At 44.4% G+C, this 15,759-nt stretch overlaps 1 protein-coding gene across 2 annotated transcripts in view; it reads left to right on the top strand.

The window, feature by feature from the left end:
- Window positions 1-12,142: 12,142 nt before the first annotated feature.
- The window catches only part of ZEB1 (zinc finger E-box binding homeobox 1), a 115,792-nt gene continuing 112,175 nt past the window's right edge, over window positions 12,143-15,759 (top strand). The window contains exon 1 of one of the 2 annotated variants that reach the window (XM_042472320.1): window positions 12,143-12,257. In XM_042472320.1, coding sequence (XP_042328254.1) covers window positions 12,200-12,257 — 58 coding nt within the window. In that variant the 5' untranslated portion in view covers window positions 12,143-12,199. Of the gene's footprint in view, window positions 12,258-15,339; window positions 15,523-15,759 lie in introns of those variants that run through there. The other variant, XM_042472321.1, reaches the window with a different exon arrangement.

Raw genomic sequence — 15,759 nt, 5'->3', positions numbered from 1 at the left:
TTTCATATAAAAATTACGTTACTTTTTAAGACAATATATATGCTGATTATATTAAACAAAATGCTAATATGAAATACAAATGCTTTGTGAGCTTTACTATATTTAGGGACTTGTTTAACTTAAACAATGGCATATTAAAACATGAAACACTTCCAAGAATATAAGTGTATTTGTGTCCCAGAGGCTTTCACATTATGCTTTTGCCACTGTTGCTTACATTTCATTTTCTAGAAAATCTAAATTTCAACCACAAAAATTCCCAAACACTTTGCTTTTCAGAACATTCTACAGAAGTACATTTGCACTTGTGCTTGTTACTATGGCAAAGTGTAATGTGTGTACACCCACAGCTGAATCATACCAGTTTTCTCATAATACTCATCCCCATAGGTAGATGTGATCCCTTCCTATTCTAGGAGAAGGACGGGCAATAGCACTGGTGATTAAAATAAGAGTGGTAGTTACTGTGTGTCTTTAAGGGCCAGTGCAAAGACAGGATGTGTGTTTACACGCTTGCTTGCCACTATGCCATGGAACTGCTACCACTGCATGCCCCTAACCTTCCTCTGCTGTTGCCTCTACTGAGAAGACCCATTGCAGCTTCTGACGTGGAAATGGGGTATCCGGCTACACCCACATGGCCAGGCACCTCCTCTCCATGTCAGAGGCTGTGACGGGGGTCTTCTCAGTAGAGGAGATAATGGAGGAAGGTACGGGGTGCATGGGGCTGTCTAGTCTGTTGGGTGTTGCCACGGAGTTTCCTAGGAATGCCAAGCAAACAGTGGGTATTTTTGATCCACACTAAAGCACCCTGGAAGTCTTGAAGGGGAAAATTCCCTGCTCCAGATAGCCTAAGGGGAGCAGGGGAAAGAGAGCCCAGCATCCTCAACAAGTCAGAATAGGAAACCATGCATGGAAAGACATTTCCTTGCAGTGTTGTCTTTTTGCTTCTGGATCTCTAGATCAATTGATCTACACCTTATTTCTTTTCCTTCTTTCTCCATCAGAAACCATGAGGCCATAAATGACACAGAGGTATTAAGAGGTCAAACACTGTTCCAAGATGAGGCCCCTAAATTTCAAGCTTCTTAGAATGCTCCCAGGTCACTTTAGCTGAGGCATGCATTGGTGGGGCATACTGCAAGACCCTGGCACATAACCCACAACAAAAGTCTTTTGTTCACAGTAACTATCAAGTGTGATGAACTGAATTAACAACAGTTATGGATATCTCATTATAGGAATGTTTAAAATATGTATCTTCAAATATTTACATTAGCTTCACATTTTAAAGAAATGAGTTATTGTTGAACTCATCTGTATTCCCACAATGATCCATTCTAAAATATATTTCTATTGCTGTATTTCAGATGGATTTCATCTTATGTTTCTGTTAACAGTGCTTGCATTTCTCTTATCAAACACTTTCAAGGTTCCTGATATGGTACTTTAGCTCTTCAAATGTCTAGACAAGGTTAGCAGATCTTTGTTCCAGCTGAATTAAGCACTACAAAGAGAATATTAGTTTAAAATGGTCTACTGCAAAAGCCATTAATAGCATTTAAACAATTTACCTATTTAAAACACAGGTAGAACTTCCTGACTTCAACAGTTGTTCAACTGTGGCATAGACTGCCTAAGAGGAATCTCCTTTGGAGGTCTTTAAACACATGTTGAGAATGATTATGTTGCGTAACTTGCGTATTCCTGCACAGCAGGGGATTGAAGCAGATGGCCCTTGTAGTCTCTTCCACTCTGTAAGTCTATGAACAAATGGCTTTCTACTATTTTCTGCCTTTGTCATATAACACATCTGATAGCATCCACTATTCCTCTAGTCCTTTAAGAATTTAAGAGTACAGTCCTATACATGAAGGGTAGAAATGCTGCTGCCCATCAGGTGATGTTGAATTGCAACTCCAGCAACCATAGCCAGCATAGTGAGCATGTCACATTAGGCTCAGTGAGACTTGGTTCTGAATAGACACATGAGTGATTGCTCTACTATTGGTGTGGAACAAAGTACATTTCTCAAATTGTTGGTCAAACATAACAGTGATTGGTCTTAAAAACAACAACAACACCCCTATTGACATTGCCAGCTAAGAAGCGTACTCTATTGTACACTGGTTCTATCTACTTAAGATGTAGACCAGGGTGCTGTTTCTCAGAAAACATCATCCATCCAGTATTCTTTCATATTATCATATATATTCAGTGACTGACTAGAGCAGACACAGCAAGGTACTTGCATCAGCCAAGAGATTGCATCGTATAACCCATTTTGCACATTGGATTATCTGGAAATAATTAATTAGCTGTGTTTTGGAAAGTAATGCAATCTATTACAGTCTCATGAAGTTTTCTTTTTTAAAAAAGTTTTAAACCTACATTAAAATCTCTGCTCTCTGTGAGAGGAAGATGATTAAATATAGCTCAAATGTTATTTCAGAATATACAACAGATTCTGATGGAAAATGAATTTCATACTTTATTTGCGTTTTCTGAGCATAAGAAAGGGAATATAAAGTAATAGATATATTAATTAAAAACAGCAAAATAGTAAACACAAAAGGTACATGCTGGAATTGTTTTAAAAAAGAAGGCACCATCGTGCACATGTGGTGGGAATGTAAGCGACCAAAGAAGTTCTGGTCTGATATACATAAAGAAATAGAAAAAAATGATAGGCATTAAGATTGATTTTGAACCATCACTATTCCTCCTGGGATGACCAATAAAGAATTAGAAACCAAAGCTGGAAAAATAGTGTTCTACTTAACCTTGGCCACACAATTAGTATTGGCAAAAAATAAATAAAAAAAATGGAAAAATAGGGAGGAGCCCACAAAAAAAGAATGGATTTTAAAAAATTACAAAATACTGAAGATGGACAAATTAACAATTTTATTGAGAGAAGGTAATATTAACCGATATAACAAAGACTGGTCGCTGGTATTAAAATATCTTTCTAAAGATAAAGGTGAAAAAAGTGTAATATATATATATATATATATATATATATATATGGGGCAAGAAAAACAATGAATGATATTAAGGGGGGGAAATATTAAGAAAGACGAACAAAAATGATATAGAGGTATTTAAGTAAACGAAGGCGTGTTCCGGACGGGCCTTATTGGGCGCTGTCGTTACACGCGAGGGGCGGTGCTTCCTGACACGCCTTGCCCCTCACATGTAACAAGGGCGTCAAAATGGCGGTGCCCTATACAGATGGGTGCCGCCATTTTGACATGACAGACGCCTAGCATCTGCACATCTCGGCGCCCTTGTGACACTGCAAGGGTACCATTGGCGCCTTGTGACGTCACAATGGTACTGCAAGAAGAACCTGCTTTTTGCGGGTTCTTCTTGCTGCGCTGGGGAACCACGCGGTTTGTCCTCTACGGTTCCCTCGCGCAGCAAACACAGGTGCCGGCAGATTGCCCTTTTGGGGGGGGTCTGTAAAGCGCCAAAGTTAATGGAAAAGGAGAAATAAGAAAGTCAAATGTCTAAAATTTAATATTCACAGTAAAGGAAGGGAAGCTTTTTTAAAATGTATGTGTTTTTTCCATCTTTTTTTCTTTCTTCTATCTGTACTTTTTTGTATATAAGTAGTTTCTGAGGTGGTAACATATAGTACGATGTTTAAAAATGTGTTTTTATTTGTGTTGTGTTTACATGGTTTTTTTTAATAACACAAAATAAAAAAAACAGCAAAATAGTAAAAGTCAAAAGATAGGGCCAAAACTCACTTAATGTAAATCAGTTTGAGACAGCTTTAACTGCCCTGGCTCAGTGTTGGGGAATCCTGGGAATTGTCTTGGCACCAGCGCTCTCTGACAGAGGAGGCTAAATGTCTCACAAAATTACAGTTCCCAGAATTCCCCAGCACTGAGCTAGGGCAGTTGAAGTGGTCACAAATTGGGTTATTCCTGCTGTGTGTTTTGGGGCATAGTTTCAAAACTGTTACAGAACTCATTAGATAAAGATAACCAAGGTACTTCACCTTTTGCTATTTGCAAAGAAAGAAATAGACTCACCAGAGACAGATTGTATTGGGGCACAATAGTAAACTGGAAGTGGACAGCCTCGGTGGACATAGGAAACAATTTACATCCCTGCAGAAGGCCACACTAGCCCATTTCAAGTAAAATTCTACCCAGGAGAGATGTAAAGACTACTTGCAGATTTCTGACCCTCAATGAAACATAGTGCCTCAAGACATCAAGGTATCCTGTTGAGAAATTGGAAACTGTTGAGCAGCAATTGACTTACTCTAGGAGCTTCAGGGAGGGCATTGAAAAGGGTTTAGGAGCTATGTGCACTCTGTGAACTAAATTTTTAATTGTTCAGAAGAAGCCAGAACAACAATCATTTTGAAGCTGCCTTCCCCAAACCAGTTAAGACTCAACAAAGGAGTATATCACACTGAGCTTTCTGGAGATTTTCCGGCTCAGTTCCGACGTGACTGCACTTCCAACGATGCGCATTCACGTTGTAACGTGAATGTGTTATCAGATGCCATTCCTTTCTATGGGAGCTCCTTGCGAGGTGCTTCTGCAGTGATTCCAAAGTGACCCCTCATTTTGGTAAAACCGGGAAAAAAGTGACTTCACAGAATTCGCTTCCAGGCTCACTTCGATTGCACTGCGAATTGGTCTGGTGTGAAAACACTCCAATGTCACCCCCCCTTGGCCCCCTGCGTCCTGCTCCATCCTCCTCCTCCTCCTTCATGCCACCTCGCCCCCTCTGCCACCCTGCAACCCATCCCATCATCCCCTGCCTTCTCCTGCATCCCGATCCTGGCCCCAGTGACCCCCAGTGACCTATCCCATCATCCCCTGCCTTCTCCTGCATCCTGATCTTGGCCCCAGGGACCTCCAGCAAGCTATCCCATCATCCCTCCCCCCTCCCTCCAGTCCACCTGCCTTGGTCCAGGCCTTGGAGGTAGAGAGGAACTGCTGGACCTCATCCCCTTCCCCTCCACCACTCGCTTCTCCTTTTGTGTCATGTCTTTTTAGATTGTAAGCCTGAGGGCAGGGAACCGTCCAATTAAAAAGATTGTATGTACAGCGCTGTGTAAATTTACAGTGCTTTATAAATAAAGGTTAATAATAATAATGATCACCTGCCTTCTCCTGCATCCCGAGCCTGGCCCCAGGGACCCCCAGCGAGCTATCCCATCATCCTCTGCCTTCTCCTGCATCCCGATCCTGGCCCCAGGGATCCCCAGCAAGCTATCCCATCATCCTCTGCCTTCTCCTGCATCCCAATCCTGGCCCCAGCGACCCCCAGTGAGCTATCCCATCATCCCGACTGCTCCTGCATCCCAATCCTGGCCCCAGCAATCTCCAGCGACCTATCCCATCATCCCCTGACTGCTCCTGCATCCCAATCCTGGCCCCAGCAATCCCCAGCGACCTATCCCATCATCCCCTGACTGCTTCTTCACCCCATGAAGGATGACAGCTAAGGAGGGGGCAGGGAAGGAGAACAGCATCCACAACCCCAGTGAGCATGTGCAAGGGTGCCGATTTGGATCGTTGAACCCTCCGGTGTGGTAATACAATGTGCACTCACTCCGCTTTGCTTGAATTCGCATCACGTGACTTGCTTGGAATAGAACTGACTTTGCTTCCCCCTCAATTCGGAAGTGCAACAGATAGGCAACCAGGTGTGGTAAAACATCACGCTTTGCATTGCTAGAACAGGAGTGACTACGGATCTGAGCTGCAAACCCCTCCATGTGTGATAAGGTCTATAGTTTCTTTTGGTGCACACACAATTGGGGGAGGGTAGTCATTTTAAACAGGATAGAAATGCTTCAAAGTTCCTTCTTGCAAACACATGCGTACAGGTGAAGAACTACAGTACAGCCAAAAGAGGGCTGCCTTCATTTAGGGAAATCCAATCTTCAGGAGCCTTCCCATATTTGAACACTAAGTTGTCAACCCCCAAACTGCAGAGTTAAGGAAAGGTTTACTTTCTTTAACAACAACAAAACCTTTGACACTGGGTTGAAGTAGCAATGAGGACAAGAAAGCAATGGGGACAAGAACTTAAATGAGATCTATAACAGCATCCATTGTCACCACTGTTTACTTGCTCTTCAGATTCTGTTCCTGAAAAAACAGTTCAGGCACAGGTACCTGCCCTACATCTTCCAAAGTAAAGATCAAGGCTAATAATTCATTCAGCATTTCTACAATCTAATCTTCTTTTAACACATCTTCAGCTCCCTTTTTGTCTAATGGTACAGCTGTTAGCATGTAAGACCAATAAATGCTTACAAATTCCTGATACCAAACTGGCATCCACATTCTACAGACATTTTTAAAAGTCCTCTAAAGTAATTAGTGTTGACTATGCAAATTATTCTATGGCAATACCTAGACTTTTAAGTACATGACAAGTAAATCCCTGTCACTAATCTATAGAGGAGGCGGAGATAGTAATTAGACCAGATGAAGCTGTATAACAGATCAGGAGGAGGAATGACGCTCTAACACACAGCCTTCTAAGTAGCAGAACTACTTCATTACCATCCATCTAAGAAGCCAAGCATTGTTTTCCTTGTGCAGCCTGATGCTATGCATGCTTACTCATACAGAACTCTTACTGACTACTACTGACTTACTGCTGTTTATCAGATTGCATTAATCTCCTTTTAAAATGTAGTTGTATTCTGGATCAAAGTCCAGGATTCAGTTTCCAGGAGAGACACAGGCTGCATCTGCAATGCAGAAATAATCCAGGTTGACATCACTTTAACTGCCATTGCTCAGTGCTATAGGATTCTGGGAACTGTAGTTTTATAAGACATTTTGCTTTCTCTGTCTGAGAGCTCTGGTGCCACAACAAACTACAGTTCTCAGAATTCCATGGCATTGAGTCATGATAGTTAAAGTGGTGCCAACCTGGATTGTTTCTGCTGTGCAGATGCTGCCACAGCTGCCATCACCTTTAACTAATATTCAAATACGTATTGCTGTGATACATTGATGTTCCATTTAGCATCTCTCCTAACGTCAAGGTCATGCTTAAAATTTTAGATTCCATGGACTAAAAAACATGGGGAGCAGCTTTATATCAGATCACATTACTTTTCTGCCTAGTCAATTATTGCCTATTCTACATGGCACTGGCTCTCAGGCAGTGGCATTTTGCATCACCATCAATCTAGCTCTTTTGAGTGTAGATATCAGAGATCGAACCTGCACTTTTTTTGTGCATGATGCAAAGCATGTGAGCTATCAAAGAAAAAAGATGTAACCACCAAAGCATCCTTTGGGGAGCTTCTGAACATTCCAAAAGGTCACAACATTTTATGTTGTGTTGCCTGTCAGCATCCCCACAGGGCTACAAAACTCTAATATAACCAGAATGTTGTGGGGTTTTTTTTTACTACTATAGAAAATGGAATTCTTAGATAATGGGTACGTTTTTAATATAACCCAATAATTTCACATTACCTTAAAATATTCCAATTACCCTTTGGAAAGTTGTCTACAATAGCACTGGATGTGTAACATGTCAAAAAAAAAGTTAGATTAGATGATGCAGAATTGGGAGCAACTAGTTACCAGGACTTTAAAAGACTGGTGCAAACTTAAATGAAATGTAATTATACTTAATAATTATGCAGTCCATAAAGAAATGTTTTTTTTACTGTTGATTCTGTATTTTACACCTCTGTGCAGCCAAATTAGTAACTCCCATCAGCCCTAGCCAGGGAAGAATGCTGGAAGTTGTAGAATCATAGAATTGAAGAGTTGGAAGAGGCCACAAGGGCCATCCAGTCCAACCCCCTGCCATGTAGTAAATCCAATAACATCTGGAATGCCACAGTTTGTCCACACGTGTTCTGTCCCAATTCCTGCAAACAATGGTAGAAAAAGAACATTATGTCAGGTCCACAATATATTACTTTAATGTCTTGTAATGCTGTTTTTCAGGAAAAGGCAAAAGCAAATCCACTTCTGAAAAAAATATTGCCAAGAAAACCCCATGATATCTTAGGGTTGCCATAAGTCAGAAACTACTTGAAGACAGCAACAACAATTGTATTTTATTTCGATGGTTATAGAGTATTCTATCTTGTTTGTATAAATTGTCCTGTGAGTTATGAGTAAGGATAGCATACAGATATTACATATTAAATATTATACAAATATTATACATCTGCAAGTAATAAATCGTTAGGCCAGGAACTTTTGTACATGATGTTCCAAAGTATGTTGACTTCCCATTGACTTCAATGGCATTTACTGGCATACTGGTATGCACAAGGCTGTAGGTACATTCCACAAAATATCTGAAGTAATCACCCAGCCATTTAAGTTGATAGGATCTGACCATCAAACTGACTGACACTGCAATCTGAACAACACATAGGGTGCTTCCTTATTTATATCCCTTGCCCTCTGTCTCTCTAGCTTTCACTCTTGGCCAAGGTGACCAGATGTCCTCCTTTCCCAGGACATGCCCTGCATCTCAACCTTCAGTCCAGGAAGAATTTCAAAATATCATCATTTTGAGCATAACTAAGAAGAATGAATTTATCTTTATATGAGTGCTTTTAGCTTTTTATTTGGTCACGTCCTAATTTTTCTTGCATTTCTTACATTTTGCAGTGCCTTGTCTTCCTTTTGGTTAGGACATCCCAAGCCAATAATTTGTACTTAATTTCAGTTCATCCCCATTAGACTCCATCCCTGCTTAGAACCATAGACAGATTTGTGTCTTCATACCTGTTTTCTCAATCCTTTCTCCCCCCAGCCTCCTGCCATTTAATGCACCAGCCTTGTGATCCTAATAAAATGCATTACCCATTTTCGATTTCTTCTTGTTGTTATCTTTTTTTTTTAATTATAGCCCACTCATTGGAAACCCCAAGTAACAGAAACCCCAAGTAACTGTTGGAAACCCCAAGTAACAGAAACCTAAAGGGTGCATCTATACTGCAGAAATAATACAACCTGACACCACTCTAAGTGCAGTAGCTCCGTCCTATGGAATCCTGGGACTTTTAGTTTTGCGAACCAGCAGGGGATTTTCTTGGTCAGATTTGTTCAGGGGAAGGCTTGCCACTGTCTTCCCTTGAGGCCAGGAGCATGTGTCTTGTGCAGTCACCCAGTGGGTTTCAAAGCTGAGTGAAAAGTGAACCCTGGCCTCCAGAGTCATAGCCCAGCACTCAGACCATGATGCCACCCTGGTTCTAAGGTTGCTATAAGTCAGAAACTACTGAAGGCACACAACAAGGGATTTGAACCCTGGTCTCTATAGTCCAATGCTCAAACCACTGCGCCACGCTGGCCCTAATTATTACCATTGCATTTCAGTAATATGTGGGAATTATGATTTACGAGTGACATTAGTGCGAGGGAGGACATATCTAAGAGTTCTGTATGTTATGAGAGTCACTGTAGTGTAGTCATTTGAGCCTTGGACAAGGACTCTGGAGACCAGAGTTCAATTTCCTGTTCAGTCATGAAATCCAGAGTGGGACCTCTGGAGTCACACTCTCTCAGCCCAAGAAGATGGACATGGCAAAAACCACTCTGAAGAAACATGCCAAGAAAACCCTGTGATAGGTTCGCCTTAGGGTCGACTAAGTCAGAAAGAACTTGGAAGGCCAACAACACACACATACACACAAAGGTGTTCCATTAGCCTCTGGATTCTCCACTCCAAAAACATGCATCCAGAGCGTGTCCAGAGGAGGGTGACCAAAATAGTGAAGAGTCTGGAAGCCATGCCATATGAGGAGCAACTTAGGGAGCTGGGCATATATAGCCGGGAGAAGAGAAGGTTAAGAGGTGGCATGATAGCCCTGTTTAAATATTAGGATGTCATATTAAGGATGGCGCAAGTTTCCAAAGAAAAGGACCCGGAGAAATGGGTTCAAACTACTGGAAAAGAGATTCCACCTAAACATTGGGAGGAACCTCCTGGCAGTAAGGGCTGTTCGACAGTGGAACTGAGTCTTCTTCTTTAGAGGTTTTTAAACTGAGGCTGTCTTGGGTGCTTTGATTCCTGCATGGAAGAATAGGGTTGGATGCCCTTGTGGTCTCTTACAACTCTATGATTCTATGTTTTTATATGTTTGTGTTTTAGTAAAAATGAACTTAAAATAAATAAACTTGGCATCTGAGGAAGTGGGCTCAAGTCCACGAAAGCTCATGCTACCAACTTCTCTGTCATCTGTCAGGGCCAGGGGTGCTTTGATTCTGTGTGCCTGCATGGCAGAATGGGGACGGACTGGATGGCCCTTGGGGTCTCTTCCAACTCTAGGATTCTATCTGAGGAAGTAGGTTGACGTGTAGGAAAGGCCAAGCTACCAACTTCTTTCTTTCAGTTAGTCTCAAAGGTGCTGCAGGACACCTTTGCAAACCATGGGTGTGTTATGGGAGGAAGTCCATGAGGGATGTGTGTGTGTGTGACACCCTAAATTACCACACCAAGTGATGTGATGCTCACCGTGCTAGTGATGTGCCACCCCTTCTACAAAAATGAACCTTGTCACCCCACCAAGGACCCCACAGCCACAAGGTTGTGGGTTCGGACCCAGCCAGGGTCCAGGGTCTGCTCAGCCTTGCATCCTTCCGTAGGTCCCTAAAATGGGTACCCAGCTTGTTGGGGGCAATTGTCTTGCACATCCTAAACCGCTTAGGGAATGCTTAAGTGCACTGACAAGTGGTACAGAAACGTCCTTGCTATTGCTATCCCATCCCCCCTATATATATTCACAATCCCTCCAAACACACTGCAGAAATAACCTAGTTTGACAGCGCTTTGACTGCCCTGGCTCGGTGCCAGGGAATCCAGGGAAGTGTAGTTCATTGCGGCACTCTGACAAAGGAGGCTAAATGCCTCGCAAAACTCCAGCTCCCAGGATTCCTTAGCATTGAGCCAGGGCGGTTAAAGTGCTCTCAAAGTGGGTTATTTCTGCAGTGCGTGTTTTAGCCCCAAAGGAGCTATGTAAATGTATAGGAAGATTTGGGGAACAGGTGTGTGTGAGAGAGAGAGAGAGAGAGAGAGAGAGAGACTGAGAGAGCTTGCTTCAACTGCTGAGTGGCCCAGGTCCCTAGTTTGTTTGTTTACTGTATTTATACCCCACTTTTCAGCCAGAAAGGCTCTCAGACACATAATAGTTAATAAGACATTATTTTCCTGCCCTCAGGGCTTACAATCTAAATCACCTCACAAAACTACACTTCCCAGAATTCCTCAGCATTGAGCCAGGGCTCTCAAACTGGACTGTTTCTTCAGTGTGTTTCGGACCTTTAGTCTCAAAGGTGCGATGTAAACACATAGGAAGATTTAGGGGGCGTGTGTGTGTGTGGCCCAGGTCCCTAATACTACATCGCCTCACAAAACTACAGTTCCCAGCATTCCCCAGCGCTCCCCAACTGGCCTGTATCTGCAGTGTGTTTTGGACCTTGGTCTCAAAGGGGATATGTGCATTTATAGGCAGATTTAGAGAAAGTGTGTGTGTGTGAGAGAGATTTTACTTCAGTGCTGAGTAGCAAAGGTCTGTAGTTCTACATCATCTCAGAAAACTACACTTCCCAGGATCCCCCAGCACTGAGCCAGGGCAGCTAAAGCGCTCTCAAACCGGATTATCCCCGCAGTGTCTGTGTGTGTGTTTGGGACCTTAGTAGTAGTGACGCCACTGCCGCCCTGCCCTAAAGTGAAGCCCCGTCCCATCCCTCTATTTACAGCCCCTCCACACTCCCTCCTCTCCCCTTCCCTCTCGCTCTCTGCCACACACAGCCGCTGCTGCCCGAATGAGGAGGAGAAGAGTTGTGTGTGTCAGGAGGAGGACGGGGGGGGGAGAAACTTTTCCCTCCTGCCGGTTCAAACGGCCGCTGCCGTAAAGCGAGTCTCCATGGCAACAAGGTTCCGGCGGCGGCGGCCCAGTCTCAGTAAGGTATCTATATATATATAAGTATAGGAAGGTGATGCAAAAAAAGAAAGCGGAGAGGAGGAGGAGGAGGAGGGGAGCGCGAGGCAGGTCGCGCGCATAGAGCTAGGCGCACGTCTAGAGTCACATCAGGAGTGTCGTAAAAGCCAGGTCCGGCGGAGGAGAGGGAGGGAGGGAGGGGGAGGAGGAGGATGGCGGGGGGAGGAGGTGACTGAGGAGCATTAGACACCAGCGAGAAAGAGAGAGAGAGAGAGAGAGAGGGAGAGGATCATGGCGGATGGCCCCAGGTGTAAGCGCAGGAAGCAGGCGAACCCCAGGCGCAATAACGGTCAGTCCGCCGCTCCGCCGAGGGAAGGGATCGGAACCCTCTTTAGAGGGAGATATGGATATATACCTAGAGAGAGAGGTATAGGTATATAACGCAGAGAGAGAGAGAGAGAGGTGTTCGGGAGAGAGAAGGGAGAGGAGGAGTGGAAAGTCATTCCCCGGCTGCCTCCGCACCGTTAGGTCCGCCACCTGGAGCCTGGCTCCTCGGAGACCGTTATACACGCCGCCCTTTCCCCTTCCCTTCCCTCTCCTCCTCCTCCCTCTCTCAGCCGCGGTCCATTTTGTCCCAACTGCAGCTCCCTCCGCCCGACGCCCATCCACCGGCCTTTAGTTTCGGAGCGAAGGGGAGAGGAGGAAAGGCCGCTCCTTCGCCCCCAAAACACCCCGCGACTTGGAAACTTAGTACCTGAGCTCCCTCTTAAACACCCCCCTCCTCCTCCTCCTCCTCCTCCTCGCTCCCCAAAACTTTTAGTGTGTCTGTGTTTGTGTGTCTCTGGGGGGAGAGTGGTTGATATCCCAAAACTGAGGGGAGTTTCCCTTCAGAAGCCAGAAACGCAGCTCTTTGAGGAGGGTCTCACCTGCCCCCCCCAACGCACCCCAACAACTGCACGATTGCTCTTTTCTAAAGGGGGGGGGGACACACACTTTTCCACCTGGTTTGTTGTTGTTTGTGAGGGGGGGTCCAAAAGGCCTGGGTGGGTGAAGAAGCAGGAGCACTTTTTAATGTGAGAGAGAGAGGAAACATAGGTAAGAAAGATATATAAGAAATGCTTATACATATATGTGTGTGTGTGTGTATGTCTATATATAGTGTTCATGCTTCTTCACACACACTTGTGCTCCTCGCCACCACGGCAAGCCCCTCACAAACAACAACATATATATATATATATATGTACGAACGTGTGTATGTATCTCTCTCTCTATATATAGAGACATACACACGTGTGTATATAGTGCTTTTTTATAGTTATTGCCTCTTTTAGTGCTTGCAGTTCATACACACACATATATGTGTGTATATAGTTAGTGTTTCTTTTTGTGCCAGCAGTGCATATACACACACACACATTATATATATATATATATAGTGCTTTTTATACAGTGATTGCCTATTTTAGTGCCTGCAGTACACACACACACACACACACACTATAAAGTGTTCGTGCTTCACTCACACTTTTGACTCCCTTCAACCACCCCGAAGCCCCTCACAAACCAGTGTGTGTGTGTTTTGCGGGGAGAGGAAGGGGAAGTTAAAGTGTGTGTATAAGTACTTTTAAAGTAGTGCCTGTGAGAGAGAGAGAGAGAGGGAGTGTGTGTGTTTGTGTGTATTTATATACATATATAAAAGTGTCCCTGCTTCACACAGACTTTGACTCCTTTCACCCACCCAAGCCCCACACAAACATATGTTTGTGTCTTTGCGGGGAAAGTGTGTGTGTGTGTGTATGTATATATATATATACATACACACACACACACTATGTGTGTGTGTGTATGTAGGTAGTACTTTTAAATATTAGTGCCTGCAGTGCATGTAGATGCACTCACACTTTGACTCCCTACACACACACACACACCGAAGCTCCTCAGAAGCAAAATATATGTGTGTTGTTTTTTGGGGGGAGAATTGTGTGTGTGTGTGTGGTTTTGTAACAAGGGGGGGGGCTGGGTTCCCTGGGGAGCGTAGCGTGTCTTCTTGGCCCCGAAGGAAAGGCCGGGGGAGGAAGGGGAGGCCAGGCACTGTTGCTTGCTGCAGTGGGCATCGATTTTCTAGTTATTTGTTTTATTTTCTCACCCTGCGAGGAGGAGGAGGAGGAGGCAGGCACCAACCACATGCTCACCCCTGAAGTCCTCCTCCTCCTCCTCTTCTTTCCCCTCCTTTCCCTGCCCCCCCCTTCTCCTTCTCCTCCTTCTCCTTCTCTCCTTGCGCCTCCGCCTCTCCCAGTGCCTGCAGTGCATGTTGATTTATCTCCCGTGGCCATTGAACATATTGTTTCTCCTCCTCCCACCCGCCCCCAACTCCTCTTGGCCCAAGGGTTAGGACTCGGAGAAGTGGGCTTTTCTCTCTCTCTCCCTCCTTTGTGATGGGAGGGATGGAGGGATGGATAGAAGGAAGGAAGGAAGGGGGGAAGGAAAGGCAAGGCAAGGCTTTCCTTGAGGGTTAGGGAGGGAGCTTGATCCAGCCAAGTTTCTCCCTCTCTTTCTGTCTCACCCTCTTCTTAGATGGCGAGGTACCTGTGTTTGTCTCCTATAATCCCAGAAATGCTTTGGCCGCCCCTCCCTTCTTTCTTTTCTTCCTTCCTTCCTTCCTCCCTTCCCTGGTTGCAGCCTATATAAGGAATGGCCCTGACTTTTCCAGTTTCCCCCCTTCTCATTCAGGGCTGCCTTTCTCTTTCTCTTATAACTTTGAAAAGAGTTTTGGAAGAAGAAGAAGAAGGAGGAGGAGGAGGAGGGGTGGGTGGGTGGGAAATAAATACACAAAACTTCTTGTTGCTTTGCTTGTTTGGTTTCTCTCTCTCTCTCTCTCTCTCTCTCTCTCTCTCTTTCTCCTCCCTTCCTTCCTTGTTTGGCCTCGAAAATAACGGGAAAGCGTGTGACTTCATAGGATGTCCTCCAGCAGAGGTTTTTGTAACCCGTCTTGGCGGTTTCCTGCGCATATATAGAGTGGCTGGAGAGAGGAAGCGCTTTTTTGCACGGGTTTTTTGTTTGGCTCTTTTTAAAGATGACTCTTTGCAGCATCACAGCTTAAAACGAGACTGAAACGTGTGAAACATAAACACTGGCTTCCCAACCAACTCACAAGTTGCTCTGTAACGCTTCTGAACGGCCAGTCTCTCTTCCCTCTCTCTGGGTTTCATTTGAGATATATATATATATGTATGTATTTGTGTTTTAAGGCTGAGGCTGTATTAGAGGTAAGTCCTGAAAGTGCTTCCTCTCTCTTTCCCTCTCTCTGCCTGATTTAAAATGTTAATGATGATATAGAGGAAAGGGGGCTTTTCTTGCTGCTGACGACATGTGTGTGTGTGCCATGATGCGAGCCTGAACCCACCCAGTCTTCCTGGGCAGGAGCTGTAAACATGTTTACCTGAAGAGGAGGAGGAAAATGGATTTTCCCCCTGTAAAAAAAGATGCTCTGGATTGGGAAGACCGTGCTGCTAATGCCTGTCATCAACAGATGCTTTGAATATTGCCTTGCCTGTGAAATCGAGGGGGGAGAAGGGGATCTGAAGGGCTGCAGCAAATGGCAACTTGTGCAGGTAGAGAAGGGGGGGAACATGATGGTGTGAGGTTTCTCTTCTACAGCATGCATGTCAGCCCCTCTCCTGTCTGCCTGCTTTCATTCTCAAGGGAGGGATTTATTTACCATGCTTGCTGTCACTGTCCCCCCCCCCCCCCTTTGTGCTTAATATTCGGAAAACAGATCGGAGCCTGTTTGGTACAAATGTTCCCTCTGCAGTGTGCATGACTTGTAGAAAACAAAAGGTGTCTGGGTT

This window comes from Sceloporus undulatus, chromosome 6, assembly GCF_019175285.1.
Source record: "Sceloporus undulatus isolate JIND9_A2432 ecotype Alabama chromosome 6, SceUnd_v1.1, whole genome shotgun sequence".
NCBI classification, from domain to species: Eukaryota; Metazoa; Chordata; class Lepidosauria; order Squamata; family Phrynosomatidae; genus Sceloporus; species Sceloporus undulatus.
This window is presented reverse-complemented; position numbering and strand designations above follow the sequence as displayed.